Source organism: Tachysurus fulvidraco, chromosome 1, assembly GCF_022655615.1.
Source record: "Tachysurus fulvidraco isolate hzauxx_2018 chromosome 1, HZAU_PFXX_2.0, whole genome shotgun sequence".
NCBI classification, from domain to species: domain Eukaryota; kingdom Metazoa; phylum Chordata; class Actinopteri; order Siluriformes; family Bagridae; genus Tachysurus; species Tachysurus fulvidraco.
In genome coordinates this window covers 5,204,416-5,223,142 of record NC_062518.1, presented here as the reverse complement: position 1 = coordinate 5,223,142, position 18,727 = coordinate 5,204,416, and the positions used below count along the sequence as shown (strand labels likewise).

General features: G+C 35.0%; 2 protein-coding genes across 2 annotated transcripts; both read left to right on the top strand.

Moving 5' to 3' along the window:
• The first annotated feature begins 958 nt into the window (after positions 1-958).
• On the top strand, positions 959-7,287 carry tppp3 (tubulin polymerization-promoting protein family member 3). The gene is made up of 4 exons (XM_027136935.2): positions 959-1,114; positions 3,954-4,151; positions 4,621-4,774; positions 5,358-7,287. Exons 2-4 carry the CDS (start codon positions 3,964-3,966, stop codon positions 5,547-5,549), a joined length of 534 nt encoding a protein of 177 aa, XP_026992736.1. The 5' UTR covers positions 959-1,114; positions 3,954-3,963; the 3' UTR covers positions 5,550-7,287.
• A 4,286-nt stretch (positions 7,288-11,573) lies between these two features.
• LOC113636685 (leucine-rich repeat-containing protein 36-like) lies at positions 11,574-17,851 on the top strand. The gene is made up of 9 exons (XM_047804165.1): positions 11,574-11,824; positions 11,955-12,031; positions 12,135-12,503; positions 13,213-13,370; positions 14,606-14,759; positions 15,211-15,473; positions 15,567-15,657; positions 15,797-15,914; positions 16,070-17,851. Exons 1-9 carry the CDS (start codon positions 11,769-11,771, stop codon positions 16,155-16,157), a joined length of 1,374 nt encoding a protein of 457 aa, XP_047660121.1. The 5' UTR covers positions 11,574-11,768; the 3' UTR covers positions 16,158-17,851.
• Positions 17,852-18,727: the final 876 nt, after the last annotated feature.

Here is an 18,727-nt window from a genome sequence, read left to right as displayed (position 1 = left end):
TTTCTGAATGACATCAGACAGCACTAGATCATATTTGGCTCGCTTGAGGTTATTACAAAGCTTCGCACCCGTCTGTTTATTCATCCTGTCCAGACAAAATGGAGGTGGTAGGGTGGGCAATGTTGGAAATTGTAATGCCATAGCAGCAGACATGAGAGAGAGAGAGAGAGAGAGAGAGAGAGAGAGAGAGAGAGAGAGAGAGAGAGAGAGAGAGAGAGAGAGAGAGAGAGAGAGAGAGAGAGAGAGAGAGAGAGAGAGAGAGAGAGAGAGAGAGAGAGAGAGAGAGAGAGAGAGAGAGAGAGAGAGAGAGAGAGAGAGAGAGAGAGATTATTGCATGATGGTGAAACTAATAAGAAAGAGAGAGAAAAGTAAAGTTAGACAACAGTATCAGTATGCTTTATATAATGGTTTAAAGCACCTAATCATGCATGAAACTTTTGTTCACATGTGAATATAGATGCACCTGCATAAGTACAGAAAATATATAGTATATCTGCAGATATGGTGAAGTGCATTAATGCATGTGTGTATGGACACACACACCTCAGCCACATGCCAAACTTCACACCCCTTCACATTCTTACTTACAGACAGCATAATATTACTGTCTGCATGTTTAAATCTGATCATCAGCAATCACACACTCATAAACACATACAAACACACTCTTGCCCCACCCTGTAACATTGTTTAACTCTCTCTCTCTCTCTCTCTCTCTCTCTCTCTCTCTCTCTCTCTCTCTCTCTCTCTCTCTCTCTCTCTCTCTCTCTCTCTCTCTCTCCCTGACACACACACACAGACACACACACGCTTTATTTTTATTGCCCTCCCTCGATGTTAAACAGGATGTCTCTATGGATACAGGGATAAACAGATGATAACAAGCCCCCAGCCCTTTAAAGCTCAATTGAAAAAAAGAGTAAAAGGGTATGAGAGAGAGAGAGAGAGAGAGAGAGAGAGAGAGAGAGAGAGAGAGAGAGAGAGAGAGAGAGAGAGCAGGTGGTGCTGTAGACCATAGCCCTGTATATAGAGAGGTTTTTTTTGTGCATGGGTGTGAGTTTGTGTGTGTATATGCTTGTGGAGTAGCCGTACAGGAAGGAGCAGGGTGCCACAGGTAAGAGCTTTATAACAACTACTACTATTACACATTCTGATACACACACCTACATACACAAGGCTGCAAATTAATTTCACACACTTTACACACAATTCATGGATTGTTTATTTGTGTTATTTATTTTTTGCATGTACTTCCTACTCATTCCCTGTATTTATGACCTTTTGTTTATTTTCTGTCATTTAGAATGATATGATACCTGATGCTTTGGTGGAATATTAGTAAATATATTATTAAACTGTAGAGCATTAATCCTGAATCATTTATTGAGTCCATTTATTGTGTCTAGTTAGACTTTTCTACAATGCAACTATAATAACTATAACATACTGTATTAAAGCTGGCTGTCAAAATGAAGATAGAATCACAAAATAATGCTATTTAAAATCGATCTGTGTTAAACATGTCTAAAAATACTTCAGAATACATCATGACATGGTGCCCAAAAGCTGTCAAATGCTAGAGATGATATCACAAGCATAATATGACTGTAATGACATGAGGTGCACTGAACTGAATCGGTATGTGGTTGAGTACACTCATACCTTTGCTACACACTGGTGCACTTCCACCTCACTAAATCATGGAAGGCTAGGCATAGATCATTCTTAACATATATATTAAGAATATATTATCTGACAGGTTAAACCTTTAACAGTCAAAAAGAAAACTCTTATTAGGATTCCAAATTCAGAACCATCCCATAATTTAAATATAAGCTTATAAAAGAGGGGGGTTAAGTTTGTATCCATACATAAACGCATTTTGTGTTTATCCATACATTTTTAAGAGGTTCTTGAAGTGCAGATGCAGTCCCCAAAGAATTTCACAAATATTTTGATAAACTTTACATACTTTTTTCCATTAAAAAAAAAAAATTAAATATCAATTAATTATACAGGAACAGCGTTTGATTTTCTGTGACAGACATCGTGTGAAATGACACAATGTTAAAGCCATTTTGTGTGTGTGTGTGTGTGTGTGTGTGTGTGTGTGTGTGTGTGTGTGTGTGTGTGTGTGTGTGTGTGTGTGTGTGTGTGTGTGTGTGTGTGTGTGCATGTTTTTATGTTGTAAAACAAGATGTAAAACATTTCGATTTTCTTTAAAAGCTGCAACTTAGGTTAGGGTAAGGTTTAGGTATAACAGCTGCATTCATAATCTTGCCAGTGGCAGGGAAGGTTTCCTCAAGGACAGACAAGGAAAGATAAATGTGTGTGTGTGTGTGTGTGTGTGTGTGTGTGTGTGTGTGTGTGTGTGTGTGTGTGTGTGTGTGTGTGTGTGTGTGTGTGTGTGTGTGTGTGTGTAGGTGTTTCCCACCTTTATGTAAAGGTTTCCATGGACACTTCCTGTGGTCCACCAAAAACAGTAACATAGAGAAGTGCTCACTTATATATTTACTGTAGATATTTCAAACTAGGGAGATCAAATCGATCCCATTCTGTACAACATAAACCTGCTGTCCTCCTACTGTTAAATACATTTATGTATTAAAGAGGAAAATACAGCCACTATTCAGAGAAACTCAATATTTTATGAGATTTTGTATCAGCACCACTGCTTGTTTGAATGACTTAAAAGTGTACGTGCCTGTGTGCGTGTGTTTTTCTGTGTTAGAGCTAATAACTAACTGCAAGTAGTCATGAAGGCTGTGTGTTGAAGTCAGACAAAGCCCACCCACAACACTGTCCCTCCATCAGCTTCGTGTAGAGCCGTCCCTCTGCCAAACGTCTGACATCCATCTGAAAGATTCCACAGAAACACACTCTGCTCAGGGCTCACGGGATCATTTGAAGAGACCTCCTTACACACTGCTACTGCTTCCCACAATTAGAATTGACTTCTCTTGAACATTAGAAATAGATCTTCACTTACATTGATGTTGACTTAGATTTCAGTCAAATTAACTTTAATTAAAATTAATGACTTTTTAGAAGTTATTCAGAAAGTAAGCACTTGATTACAAATGGTAAAATCAGAGGAAGAAGAAACAAAATGTGAGAAAATAACAGCTTAGCGTGTTGTTTTTAGGGTTTGTTGCATCGTAGGTTTTAAGTACATTGATACAATCCAGATAATATTCAGTAGAACTTTATAAGGACAGAATTCATGAACCATCGAGGAACTTAGTGAAGACTAAGATTTAACAGGCACACATTATAGTGCTCCTCATCTCTACTTGAGTCTTTGCTAATGTCCTTAATCCTTCATTTCATACAGTCTTTGTCTTCTTCTATTCTTCTGTTAGGCATGTGAGAAAAACTTCTCTGTAGAACCATACAAGTAGAGCTCCAAAGGTTCTAGGTAAAACACTTTGTTTCGCATTGGCAGTGAGCTCCAAAGTCCTTTCCCTTAGAACCTTTATCCCTTAATTAGAACCCCAGAGAACATTTATTTATGTGTTATAGAAGATGAACTCAAAGAATTTAAAGAATGAATATTTCTCTTAATAGTGTATTTATGTGTTTGCAGAATTTTACAGTTTGTCTGGATTACAAACAAACAAACAAACAAACAAACAAACAAATGCATCAGTTGAAAATTAAGCAATTGTCAAATTGTCTTTTTCTTTCAATTTTCACTTTTGATAAATGTGCAATTTAAATAAAATACAAATTATTATCATATATAACTAACAAAAAAATTGACAAAACTGTTAACATTGAACACTGGTGCACACATCACTCTTCTTTCCAATAGTCCTGGGATTTAATCTTTTTTCTTCACAACCAAAAAAACGCTGTTTGTAAACACTGTATAACACTGAATTATAATAATTATGTTTAGTTAAGGTTTTTATGTAAAACCCATGTTTTCCTTCTGGCTTTCTTTCCTCCAGCATTGGCAGGATGGCAGAGAGCACAGATGTGGACCAGCTGCTAAGTGCCTTTAAGAAGTTTGCTATCCATGGAGACACCAAAGCCACAGGGAAGGAGATGAACGGCAAAAACTGGGCCAAAATCTGTAAGGACTGCAAAGTTATTGATGGCAAAAACGTCACGTCCACTGATGTAGATATTGTCTTCACCAAAGTCAAGTGAGTTATACTATACTGTTACTGTTATACTATAACTTGTGTATATATTTTATACCATAGGTAATATGATTATAAAATAACAAATTGGAAGTGACATCTTTAGGCTTGTGTTTTCTATATATTATATGAATTGTAAATGTAATTAATAGTAAGCAAAAAAATTATAGCGTTAAAGTATAAAAATCTAGTTAAAAAAAGTTTTTTGTTTGTTCATTGGGGAAACCATTAAATGTTCTATGTAGTTTCCTACAACAGAGTATTTTCTTTAAATGGAGCTATTTTGAAACCTAGAACCATTTGCCATCCAAAGAAATCCTTAATGAATTTTCTCACGTTATGAAACACATCTTGCAGTCGAATCGTTATAATCAAACAAACATTTCACTTGAAATCAAATATTAGATTTGGTCCAACCCAATAAAAAATGTATTTAAAACATGACAGTTATATATTCCACATGGGACTTTAGGGCAAAGTCATCTCGGGTCATCACTTACGAGGAGTTTCTGAAAGCTCTGGAAGACCTGTCCCAGAAGAGGTTCAAGGGTCAAAGCAAGGAAGAAGCGTTGCAGGCCATACATAAACTAATCGAGGGCAAGGAACCCACTAATGTTGGTGTGACGGTGAGGCAACTAAGCCAAAGCTTGTATCTATAATATTAGCGTAACATGTATATGACAAGTTCGAAGAAAACAGTGAATGAATAAGCTTATAGCCCAAACTGCTATCTATAAATGTAAACATGAATGTATAATTATTTTCCTTGTATTAAAGAAAAGCAGGTTTTTATTCTGTTTAGTATTTTGATAGGATTATGTGAAGTTCTTGCCATATAAAATCCCTGTGAATTAGTGATCACTTGTGATGTGTCTTGCAATCCTGTCAATATCACTCATATATTGCTTAACAAATCTGTTTAATCTTCCCCATTCCCAGCTCGTTCTCTATGATAAGTGGTGTTAGAGTAGCTCATGTCACGTGTATTTACATTCAGCATAGAGAGCAAGAGTTCATGCTCTATGTCATTTTCAGTAACATAACTTCTTAGCCAATATATAACAGCTCACACACCCAAATCTGTCAGAATGCAGAATAAAAGTCATTTTATTTCTCAGTGTATTTTTGGACATCCACCATTATGTAATATGATTCACAATAATTGGTTAAAGTCCTCTAAGTTTATCATTTGTCATTCTGCTTTCTCAGAAAGTGGCAAAGATCGGAGCAGTGGACAGACTAACAGACACCTCCAAGTACACAGGCTCACATAAGGAGCGCTTTGATGAGAGTGGCAAAGGCAAAGGAAAAGGTGGACGCGAGGAGATCGTAGAGAACACTGGCTATGTATCATCATATAAAAATGCAGGAAGTTATGATGAGAAGACCAAAACCAAGTGAAGGTTGCAAGGCTAGTGGAACACGTGAGAAATCAGGAAGAGCTCCATTTCCATCAGCACTTATATTTGGACCAAAGGCAGACCTAAACTTTGTCATGGTGGAAGCCAGTGAATGTCAGGAAATTAAGTAAACAGCTGTGTCTCGGGTCTCTGGATGCAGTTATTAAGATACATCAGTGTTTGTTGTTTAAAAATGTTTCTGCACAATATGTCTATATGTACACATCTTTCTGAATCTGGCCAATTTTAACATGTATACCAAAGCAAAACTAATTCAAGTGATTATTATTATTTTTTTATTTTACGTATCTGCTCTGTTAATGAAGTTGACATGCTTGCTCACAAAGCACTTGATAATGAACTGCCCATTCATTAATTATAACTGTTTTCATTTTTGGGACCTTTTTTAAAATTCTTTGTGTTAGAATTTACAAAGTAAAGAAAAAATAATCCACTTTAGTGTAAATATCTGTATAGGAAACATGATTATAATTGACTGCATGTTATTTAATTGATAACTGCGACATCTTCATGCAGTTTGGATGGATGGTAGGCGGCTGTCGTATTGGACATCCACCAATCTTACCAACAATCTTAAAAAGTTAAACCCAGCCTTCACTTGGCACCTCACATCCCTTTGCCATGAAATGGTTCAATTTCATGATCCTGATTGGTTGATTAATCAAATTTCTCACCAAAGTAGCTTGTAGCTTATACAGTGTGATTAAACAAAGACGCTTTGCATTCATTCAACATCTTAAGCAGAGTTATGATGTTATTTGGCATGTATGTAATTAGCTACACTGTATGTGCATTAACTTAAACCCATGCTAATTAGCATTTGGAAATAAAATAAGTTCAAACCCAAACCCAAACTACACAATTTAAGGATAGTTTGGTTCCATTCTAACCTTTTAAAAAAGCCAAGAAACCTTAAATATGCAAAGAATCCATTGAAGTACAATGGCAAAGTATTAATGGCAAAATGATAGACCATTATTCATTTTTCAGTCAGGGTTTGGATGTGATGCAAATGTAAAATTCTGTTAAATCATTTTTGTTTGATCACAGAGATATGATTTATAACTCAAAATGATTGAGCGGAAGTAAGACATCTTTCTGACAATTGAGGTATAAATTGTGATGAAAAACTGAACAAAGGCACTAGTGAGGTGCTGTACTAGTGAGGACTTCCTTTTATCACTATTAGTCACTAAATGTTTACAGACAACAGTGTTAGATGCATACATTAAAGTAGACGGCTTAATTATAAATGTCTCATTATATATTCTTTGATCTTCAAGAATAAATTATGCAGATGTGCTGATGTACACTTTCATAATAAGAAACAACAAACTGGAGATTTTTTTTATTCTGTTACCTTAAACAATGCATCCTACTTAGAATAAATTTGAATACTGTCACTTACCTGTAAGCATATTTCTGGAGAAACAGTATAATAATGTGTTGTTATTATATTATACTGAATATCTATGTTTCAGATATCCAAAGAATGACTATTCCATATTTTGTCGAGTTTGGTCCTGTGATTGATGTTTCGTCGAGATTAAAAGATGTATAAAATACCTTAAGTTCTATGAAATGTGGTGGGAATTTAATTTTCGGCTGTTTTTCCCCCCTTATATAGTATATGGTATATTATTCCATATGTCATCAATTTGTCCTCCTCATACTGCAGGCTGACATAAAATTAATAAATATGTCGCTGTCATATTCAACTCAATTTAATTCCATTTATTTGTATAGCATTTTTAACAATTCACATTGTTTCAAAGCAGCTTTATATAAGTATAAAAACAGAATAAAAATTGTAAAGTTTAAAATTAAGTTACTATATATCTCTAACATATATAATAACAAGATAATAAACTGACCTTAGATCATAATCATATAACAGTTTAACTCTAATGATTATAAATAAATAAAAGAAAAGCCAGCAGTGCACACAACAGCAATTTAAAAATCCAGATAAGACTATGCAAAAACAAACAAACAAACAAACAAACAAACAAAAAACAAACAAATAAATAAATGAATAAATAAATAAATAAATGAATAAATGAAAAACAAAAAGTTAAAAATGTCTGCATAGAATCAGGCTGTCCACATTTTGTACCAATCCTGGTAGCCTGGAATTGAAATATTGTCCCGTTTATTCTCTGTGGTGAACAACGTAAGCCTGTTTTAATAAGCATTTGTGGTGTGTGTGTGTGTGTGTGTGTGTGTGTGTGTGTGTGTGTGTGTGTGTGTGTGTGTGTGTGTGTGTGTGTGTGTGTGTGTGTGGCTGTAAATGTCAAACCTGGATTAGAAAAAAATGATCCTAATGTCCTGTCTCACCCAGACACACACAGTCAGGCTCAAGCCTCTCATTTATGTGGATAGTGGACAGAGTGATGTGTTGTGTCCACTGCCCCTCTGCTGCTATATGAGAGGAACAGGATGCCGTTGTGGGTCCTTCCGTTGCCATGGCAGCAGATTCATACACAAAATAACAGCTCGGCACCTGGCTCCGGCAGTTCTCGTCTGCCTCGTGTGTTTGTAACTAAACACGCTGGTTCATGGCAACGTTTGTTTGGGACATCTCCTTGGAAGTTTCTAATCAAAACCATATCTCAGGCAGGATCTGTTCAAATGTGGCCGCATTTTGCCTGAAGCCACGACTTCCTTGAAGGATGAATTCCTTGAAGCTTTCCTTAGGCAAGCTCGGCTTCTGCATCCTAAGTTTATAATAAATTGCCTGATGAATTGCTTGTCAAACTTAGTTTGTAATCTTGAAATAGGGGCTGGAAGTGCTGTGTGTATTCACAGGAGGACTGGAGGCAAATCGCTGCAGTTATTAAAATATACAAGCAAGAAAAGCACTAGCTGATAAATGGCACACAGGACAGCTGTAGTCTAAATCAAGTCTGAATTCAGTTAAAGAAGTATTTCTTTTAGTTTAGAAACAAGAGTATGGGAAAGCTTAAAGAAAAATAGAAATTGTGCAGCTGAGATGAATTTTTGACACCATCTATTATTGTATACATCTATTACATATAGTTTTGATTTAGCAAGTGAAGATCTTTCCAGATTACAGCCAGATTTTTTTAGCATTATTTTATTGATTTGTTTGTTTTTACATATTATCTTAAAGAAAAAAAACAGTAACAAGCTGTATATTTAACAATTTCTCATTAAATGCAGATTTCAGTCTTTTTCATTGGGGACGTCTTACTAAAAGCTCTAATCAAATTCCCTTACTTTACCTTTCTGGAGTTTTTAATTGTTTATTTATTTATTTATCATTATTATTTTCATTTTCTTTATTTAAACTCCTAGAAATAATCCTGATGTCCAAATATGTTTTTTTTTATTATTATTATTATTTGGCTTATGCAACAGTTTTCAGATAAGATGGAAGATTTGCATGTGGATCATAACTAAAAAATGATTGGAACATTCATTTTATTGTACTTTTCTTGTAGTTGTTCACTTACTCTAACCTTCCTGTTTTTTATTTTTTTTTTGCATGTTTGACACACTTTAATGTTTTAGATCATCAAACAAATTTAAATATTAGTCAAAGATAACAAGTAAACACAACATGCAGTTTTTAAATGAAGGTTTTTATTATTAATAGAAAACAAAATCCAAACCCACATGGTCCATGGGAAAAAAAATAAATAAATAAAACAAAACAAACAAACAAACAAATAAATACATAAATAAAATAAAATAAAAACTTAACTGTTCTTTATCACACCTTAGTTCGATTTCTCTAGCCACATCCAGGCCTGATTTCTGCCACACCTGCTCGCAATCAAGAAATCACTTAAATAAGACCTGACTGACAAAGTGAAGTAGACCAAAAGATAATTGAGATCTATCAGTCTGGAAAAGGTTATAAAGCCATTTCTAAAGCTTTGGGACTCCAGTGAACCCCAGTGAGAGCCATTATACACAAATGGCAAAAACATTGTATGAACAGTGGTGAACCTTCCTAGGAGTGGCCGGCCAACCAAAATTATCCCAAGAGCACAGCAACGACTCATCCAAGATGTCACAAAAAAGCCCACAACAACATCCAAAGAACTGCAGACCATAAGAGACTGGTCAAATTGGCCTGCATGGCAGAGTTCCAAGATGAAAACCGCTGCTGAGCAAAAAAGATTTGCCAGAAAACATCTTGATCCCCAAGGTTTTTGGGAAAATACTCTGTGGATTGACGAGACAAATGGTGAACTTTTTGGAAGGTGTGTGTCCCATTACATCTGTCATAAAAGTAACACTGCATTTCAGAAAAAGAACATTATACCAACAGTACAATATGGTGGTGATAGTGTGATGGTCAGGGGCTGTTTTGCTGCTTCAGGACCTGGAAGACTTGCTGTGATAAATAGAACCATGAATTCTGCTGTCTACCAAAAAATCCTGAAGGACAGTGTGTGGCCATCTGTTCTTGACCTCAAGCTGAAGCGAACTTGGGTTCTGCAACAAGACAATGATCCAAAACACACCAGCAAGTCCACCTCTAAATGACGGAAGAAAAACAAATTGAAGACTTTGGAGTGGCCTAGTCAAGGTCCTGAACTGAATCCTATTGAGTTGCTGTGGCATGACCTTAAGGCGGTTCATGCTCGAAAACCCTCTAATGTGGCTGAATTACAACAATTCTGCAAAGATGAGTGACCAAAATTCATCCACAGCACTGTAACAGACTCATTGCAAGTTATCGCAAATGCTTGATTACAGTTCTTGCAGCTAAGGGTGGCATAACCAGTTATTAGGTTTAGGGGCAAACACTTTTTCACACTGGGCCATGTAGATTTGGATTTTGTTTTCCCTTAATAATAAAAACCTTCATTTAAAACCTGCATGTTGTGTTTACTTGTTATCTTTGACTAATATTTAAATTTGAATATTTCATAAAAAAATTTAATAAAAAATATTTGTTAAATTTGTTTGATACATTAAAGTGTGACAAACGTGCACGAAAATTAAAAATCAACACTTTTTTACACCACATTACATGCAGATCCGGCTCACACTGAAATTTCTGGATACAAACTGTTTAGTTTTAAATATTATTTCTTATTGTAAATCATAATAATCTATACCCACAAATCAAAGGCAACCATTTATCCATTTAATAGTAACGTCTTGTATTGAGAGGCAGCTAATTGTCAGGATGTTGTATAAGCAGCTGCCAAAGGTGATGGTGACTGCAGCTTGTGTCATGGGTGTCATAACCATTTGATGTGTTTCTTACATAAACATGACAGATGTATAGTAATTGTGAATTTTCATTATTATTATTATTATTATTATTATTATTATTATTATTATTATTATTATTATTATTATTATTATTATTATGTTTTAGTGTGATCATTTAAAATCTATTTATTTAAGTTAAAATGTAGAATTTAATACTTTTTAAGTATTTTAAGCAATTACTAACCATACAGTATAAACAGATTTAATTACTTTAAATACTACATATCGATGCATGTTATATAAGTATTTTGTATACAAATAATTATTTTCAAAATGAATGTTTATTAGTCCCTGAACATTTTGGTTCTAGGTGTACATGTTTTTAGAATTAAGCTTTAAGCTCTTTAGAATGAGAGGATAAATGTTGCTTTGGTGAAACAAGCCAAGCTGCTATTTTGCTGTCTGGTTGATAATTAAAGAAGTTTTGCAAACTCCACTATAATCTGAATTCTCTTTGCATACTTGTGGAGACTGAGGAAACCAGCTCTCTACTGCCTTCAACAAGAACTAATGGTTACAACTATTTATACTACTGCAATTTGCAGATGCTTTTCATCATCATGATTATTGGTGTTACAGATATCTGAACAATGAGTTCATCAGAAGTCATAACTTTAGCAATGTGACATGCTGTGACAAAGCTGGAAAGACTTTAGACCGATGAAGTGTAAAGGACGACCAGCTTTGCTTTTAAATGTTGCTACAGTACGTTATGCTGCTATGGTGATATTTGACCTTTAAAGTCTTTGTGCCTTCAGCTGTAATGTTGTTTGACCGAGTCTTTGGGTCTCTATGACCACAAAGACGATGTGTCTTCAGCCTTCACTACGTTCAGTGACTTTTCACAATATCTTCCAGGTGGTTTGAAAGATGAATAAAAATCTAAAAGAGTGTAAAAAAAAAGTGAAAATCTCGGACAAGAAGATGCATTCATGAATGAGGGATGAATTCTGGAAAAGAGAAGAAGAAAGCGCTAAGTGATCAGCAGGATCTTATGAGGTGAGCACTAAACACTAGATATGCTTAATATACTTAAATAAACTTAAATAAAAGATATTACTATTTTGAATGATTACTTATTGTATGTTAATAAAAAAATGCATCATGTGTATTATTTCCTGTTGAACAGCAACACTCTGGGGTCTGCAGATAAGAAGTTGAGGCACGTTGGTGTTAGGAAATCACACAACTCCAACCTGGAAGAATGTAAGAGATGTAGAAAATAATAACTAAATAAAAATAATAATAAATAAAAGAAATGAATAACTACAAATGATAAAACAATAACTTTGGCATTTGAATCTTGCAGATAACAAAGTATCTCCTGGTCCTTCTCACTCTGTTCTGCGTTGCTCTTCCTCTTCTCTTCTACGATCCAAAGATCTCAGAGTGACTTTTGAACAGGAAAATTCAAACAGCTTTCCAAGGACAAAAAGCAAACAAAAAGCATCCCCTTTATTATGGAGAACTGAGCAGCAGTCAGTATTCACTCCTACATGGAGCACACCAGAGATCAGATCTTTATATTTGGAATCTGAGCCTACAGAAGGAACTAATAAACCATGGGACATGAATTTTAGGGATGTTGTTTTGTCACAGACTGAAATGAATCACCCTTTGGCTGAAGCCGACACAGAGCTGGAATCACGTACTGACAGACTGCTCCGCCTTACCAGGGGTACTTAAGTCTTATTCTCATTTTACACTTTTTTTTTTTATAGAAACCCTTCTAAATTATATCATAAATCTCGTTTAAAACTTTATAATGGCAATATTAAACGTTCCATGTGTAAGCATTTACAGTACAGGAGAAATTCAACCTAAAAGACTTGCACATTAAAGTTTACAATCATCAGTTGCATCCAAGATTTATTTTATAATGAATTTTTTTTTTTAAAACAGTTTCCTAAAGAGCCAACATTATATTACCCGCACTAGTCTACCTAAAGAGAGCAATGCAGAAGCACTTTAGTTTAGCTTGCTTACCTCCATTTTGTTTCTTAGATGCTGATATCAACATCAGCCTCATTATATTCTTTATCTTATTTTCCTGTCCAAAATAATTCTTCTAAAATTTTGTTCACATGGACATTCTGTTAAAAAAAACAAACAAACAAACAAAAAAAAAAAACACTCTCACAGCAAAGCCTGATCTTTGTCCTTTATTCTCAAAATTCTCTACTGTAACTGTGCTAGCAATGTTGTGATATCAGAGTGACAAAACTCTAAATTCTCACCGGAACATTTTGCGCCAGTTAAACAAGTTATCATCAGAATCACTAAACACCTCATAAAATATTTCAGTATATAAGCATAGTGGAGTGTGTTAGAGTGGAGATTTCCTATAAGCTGAGTAAATACTGTATAACTATCTTGTTATTCTATAGACTTATATGAAGTGACACATCTACCTGATGTTGCCGTACAGTTTTTTGAGATGAGACAAGAGGAACGATCACCAAAACATAAACTCTGCATCAATTCCTTATTACAGCCAGACAAACAGAAAACCCAGCAGACTCCTAAGCAACAGCTGAAGAAACAGGTCGGCTTTTTTCATTGACTAGATTATACATTTTATATGAATACTGAGCATGCTCCATGACATGTATGGCATTTGGCAAACACCCTTATCCAGAGGGACTTACATTTATCTCATTTATACATCTGAGCAATAGAGGGTTAAGGGCTTGCTAAGGGGCCCAGCAATGGCAGCTTGGTGGATATGGGATTCAAACTCATGACCTTCTTATCAGACGTCCAACACCGTAGCCTCAGATGACATGACTCAAAAGGGAATCCATCCTCTTTATATGGAAAGCATTCTACTGCCATTGATCACTGCTGCAAAAAGAGAAATACAGATTCATGTCCTAACAGTAATTGACCAAATGGTTTCCATTTAATCATTTCCCCATCAGGAAGGTCCTGTTCATATTTGTTTTAAATCTAGGATATATTTGGTGTATAACGACTAAAGAATGAAAGCTAAAGTGAAGCATAATTATAAAACCACATATCAAAATGTCCATGATGCTAATTGACTACAAAACAACCACAGCTCACCATGATGATGTCACCATTGTGGTGTTTCTTTTCTTTTATATTTCAAGCAGGATTAGGAATCCAGGAAAAAAAATTGCAACTGGCAGAGCAGAAAAAGCAAAAAAAAAAAAAAAAAAAAAAAGCAAAGCAAAAAAAAAAAAATAAAACACCACATTTTTTTTTTTTTACCGGTTTTTGTTTTCCCCTACATGTATCTCAAGACAGCGGACGTAAATCTACATAAAAGTTTTCCAAAAGATGTCAACTGTAATAAAAAATAGTTTGTGTTGACATAAGCTTGTGTTATTGTGTATGCTTTCAGAACTGACTGTCAGGAATTGGCCTGAACTTTTCTTGTTTGGACACATCCCTGCATTTGGGTCTTTTCATCCATGAAGACACCTCGTTCTCGACACTTACATTCATTAGCATTTAATAACGACTGACTTTGTAGTTCATAGACACGATGGTGATGTGGCATAACTTTATGAGTGAGGTTAAATAGTGAGCATTTTCTGTAGATACTTGGCAGATGGTGTTTATAACAAGTGTCATTACAAGCTTATGTCAGTGCTATTAAAACGTATGTAAGTATTTGGATGACAAATGAGGTCTGTTGGACTAAAACCTTATAAATGTCTAAACAGGTTTATGAAGACCTTACAGTTGGTATCAAAATTATAGCTTCATAATCACTGCCCTTCTGAACCAACAGTTTCACCTGTATGTCTCCAGGTGATCTTTCCAGAAAGCCATAGAAGCTCTGTGCCTGGTCCAGTTGTCCAACCCTATGGCCCTGATGTGTGTGCTGTATTGCGGAGTCTACTGGATTTGGTGGATGAGCACTGGAGTGGACAATTCTCCCTGCACCTCAATCTCAGCTTTATGGGTATGAATCCATTATACAGGAAGCATTATGTGAAACCGTAGCCAGAGTAACAGAGTCATTAAGATTATTACAAAGTTTTGTGGACATGTGACCATTATATCGAAAACACCAAATCTCACTCAAGAATGTTTCATTGTAGCAGCGAAGAAAACTGACTTGTATTAAGAAACGTTATTACTATGGCAACCAGTAGTAGAAACACCTAATTGTGAGCAGCGAACATGCATGCTAAGCTACATGCTAAGCTAATGTTGGTGATGTAAAAAAATTTTATGGTGTATTTTGGCAGGTTTGGTTGCTGTTATATAAGTAACCTGAAAATATAACCACATGAAAATCGATGAAATGTTCATGCTACTAACCATATACACATATAAAATCTTTGTATTAACTTATAGATTAAGTTGTGTTTCTTCAAGAATTGCTGAAAAAATTGGATGTTTGCTTACAGCAAAAGCCATCCTCCTTCTGTTACCTCTGACCAACCCTGTTCCATCATCCCAACCTGAGGACAAGAAAGTAGGAGAAATTAACAAACAGAAAGGGACCAGACAATGGTATGATGTGGAAAAATCAAAGCCGGTAAAGAGCAGAGTGGGGAATGAGCAGTGTGGAAATGAGGAGTGGGAAAGCTTTGGAGAACAACCAACAGCACTTGATGTCTCTGAAGTTATACAACTAAAGAGACAACCTCCCAAAATGCAATGTGAACAGGTCTTTGTGCTTTGTGTTTTCATTTTCAAAATAACATTCATAAGACTTACTTTCTGTGTTTCCAAATAAACTTTAAATACTTCTGTGTTGAAGGAAACCTTGAAGACGAGACTGATCATGGCTTTAAAAGAGAACTTCATTTTGCGAGAAGAGAAAATGAAGATGATTGCAAGTCTGGAAAGTGGTGAGTATTTAAATAAGGTAGAATGTGCCTACCATGAGTATTCTGTATTCTGTGTGTGTGTGTGTGTGTGTGTGTGTGTGTGTGTGTGTGTGTGTGTGTGTGTGTGTGTGTGTGTGTGTGTGTGTGTGTGTGTGTTAAGACACCACACTTTTGGACTTGGGGGTACATCTGGATAGAGAAACACAAGTTCTTCAACAGCAACACAAACTCTTAAAGCAGTTAGAACGAACACTGCATCTTCTACAGGACAATCACAGGTAAAGTCCTTTATTATTAATCTGCACCAGTTTATAAATATGAATCATATTTGGTCATTTTATCATTGTTAATTGCAACTCTAAAAAGCTCTAAAATCTGCAGCTCTAATTCCCTGATGTAATATGTTTGCTTTGTTATTTTTTTTTTTTTTTAGATCCTTGCTATCACAACATGACTGGCTACAGAATTTGATAAAAAAAGAACCAGCAAATCCAGTAAACCAATATAAATTTAATGAATAATAAAATATTAATAAAAAAAAGTTTATTTAAATGTATTAACTGTTATCTGACCAGAGAAGTTCGGATAAGCGGTAGAAAATTAATGAATAAATGAACTGTTATCTATTCCCCCTGTTTGCATAAATATATGCAAACAGACATAAAAATATAAATATATGTAAACAGACATAAAATGTGAGATGATTAACTTAGGTCATCCATCCACACGAACAAACCATATTTAGCCCAATGAAGGGTTTGTGTAAGATGATCGATCATAATAATGTGACTATTTCTATATATGTGAATTTCCTGCATAAATTATAGATACCGTGACCAAAGTTTTATCACATACTACAGTACACTTTCAAATGGTAAAATACTTAACATTAGACCAGCAGATAGAGCTACTGATCAATTAAACCCTACTTGGCTATAGACATGAGTCTAGTAATCTAATTCTAATAAACAGAATTCCTGAGAAACTGTGAAATAATACTTTAAGAATGCTTTAGGTCTCTACAGATGTTTATAAAGTGGCTGAGAAAACTGCTTTCTGGCACCTACTTTATGTTTAGAGACCTGAAGTCTCACTAATCAAAGCATGTACAGAACAAGGAGTAAAGTTAAGTGTAAGAGCTGATAGTACATACAAAAAAAGTATCATGCAACTGTCAGCAAAGTGTCCCAAAATCACAGCATATGGGAAAAATCTTCCCTTTAAAAAAGCAAGCATGGCACTTGTGCCTGCTGTATCTTCAGTTAAACAACATTTTAAAAGTATTGCTGTTTTCCAAAAGTTTTTTAACCAGGGAGGAGGATGTCTTCCACATCTATCCACCCTGAAGCTATTGGAATCTGTTTTCTCATCAGCTAATCGTTCAAATATGTTTATTGCTGTTGGTTAAAACTAAAAGGCTGCAAAGTGATTTATTTTTATATTGAATGGAAGCAGGTGATTTTATAAAGTCGCTCAATCGGTCAAAGACACAGCGCCATCTGCTGGTTTTCTGGTAATTTCACTGATCAGCCTACAGTTAAAAATATCCAGTAAAATCATACTTAACAAGCTTAACATATCACGTGAAATGGCTAAAATACATTAATGCACTTTATATGTATTTGGCTAAATGGCAAAGTCACACACTAAGGTTTTAAAATGTAAAACTGTATTTTGACTGCTGTGAACCGTGAAGATATTTGTACAAATAGATCCCTCTTGTGGACAAAGTGGGTATATGCAAATATTACATTTTCAATTCATTTTTACTCATTGTTTTCAATAAGCGCTTTATCATGACCTGGGTCTCTCTCTCTCTCTCTCTCTCTCTCTCTCTCTCTCTCTCTCTCTCTCTCTCTCTCTCTCTCTCTCTCTCACACACACACACACACACACGCGCGCGCGCGCGCGCGGTTTTAAAATGTAAAATTGTATTTTGACTGCTGTGCACCGTGAAGTTCTTTGTACAAATGGCTCCCTCTTGTGGACAAAGTGGAAATATGCAAATATTATATTTTTAATTAATTTTTACTCATTGCTTTCAGTAAGCGCTATATCATGACCTGGATCACACACACACACACACACACACACACACACACACACACACACACACACACACACACACACACACACCGGTTTTGAAATGTAAAACCGTATTTTGACTGCTTTGAACCGTGAAGTTCTTTGTACAAATGTATGGTTCCCTCTTGTGGACAAAGTGGGTATATGCAAATATATTTATATATATATTTTTAATGAATTTTTACTCATTGCTTTCAGTAAGCGCTTTATCATGATCTGGGTCTCCCCCCCTCTCTCTCTTACACACTCACACACACACACACACACACACACACACACACACACACACACACACACACACACACACACACACACACACACACACACACACACACACACAGTTGTAAGTATAATATCATTGCATTTGCATCATTTGGCAGAGGCCCTTACCCAGAGCAACTTACATTATCTCAATTATATATATATATATATATATATATATATATATATATATATATATATATATATATATATATATATATATATATATATATATATCATCCCCTCCAACCCCAAAAATGCCCATGATTCAGACACGAGTCTTACTGATTCAACAGAAAGAGAAGTAGAGCAAGAGATACGCATGTGCCACTTTTGAAGAAATTTTATATCTGTGTCTGAAGCAAATTAATAATTTATAACTGTGTAAAGATTTATAATTAAATGAGTCCTTTAATACATTTTTGTATAAAATAATGAAATAAGTTTTTAACATTAAGAGTTTGTGAGTTTGTGACACTAAGACTAGTAGGATGTGGTGGTGTTCATAGCAAAATAATGAATGTGAAAAATGGTTTATGGCTATGTAAAGTAGATTTTTTTCTCTCCAAATGAAATGTGTATCCTCATTCTTGACTGAAATATATTTATGGAAATCAGAAGTTATTAAAATAAATAATAATTTTAAATGAAATTATTGAGTGGATGAAACAATAAATTACAATTTTCTACAAAGACACTCACTGGTGTAGCATAATGATGTACTCTACTGGATTAGGTCAATGAA

Excerpts from the sequence above, each read along its gene's own strand:
- LOC113636685 (XM_047804165.1), top strand. The coding sequence starts at position 11,769 with ATGAATTCTGGAAAAGAGAAGAAGAAAGCGCTAAGTGATCAGCAGGAT. Across the intron at positions 14,760-15,210 it reads CCTCAATCTCAGCTTTATGG|CAAAAGCCATCCTCCTTCTG; the intron begins GTATGAATCCAT and ends GTTTGCTTACAG. Across the intron at positions 15,658-15,796 it reads GATTGCAAGTCTGGAAAGTG|ACACCACACTTTTGGACTTG; the intron begins GTGAGTATTTAA and ends GTGTGTGTTAAG.
- tppp3 (XM_027136935.2), top strand. The coding sequence starts at position 3,964 with ATGGCAGAGAGCACAGATGTGGACCAGCTGCTAAGTGCCTTTAAGAAG. Across the intron at positions 4,152-4,620 it reads ATTGTCTTCACCAAAGTCAA|GGCAAAGTCATCTCGGGTCA; the intron begins GTGAGTTATACT and ends ATGGGACTTTAG. Across the intron at positions 4,775-5,357 it reads CCACTAATGTTGGTGTGACG|AAAGTGGCAAAGATCGGAGC; the intron begins GTGAGGCAACTA and ends CTGCTTTCTCAG.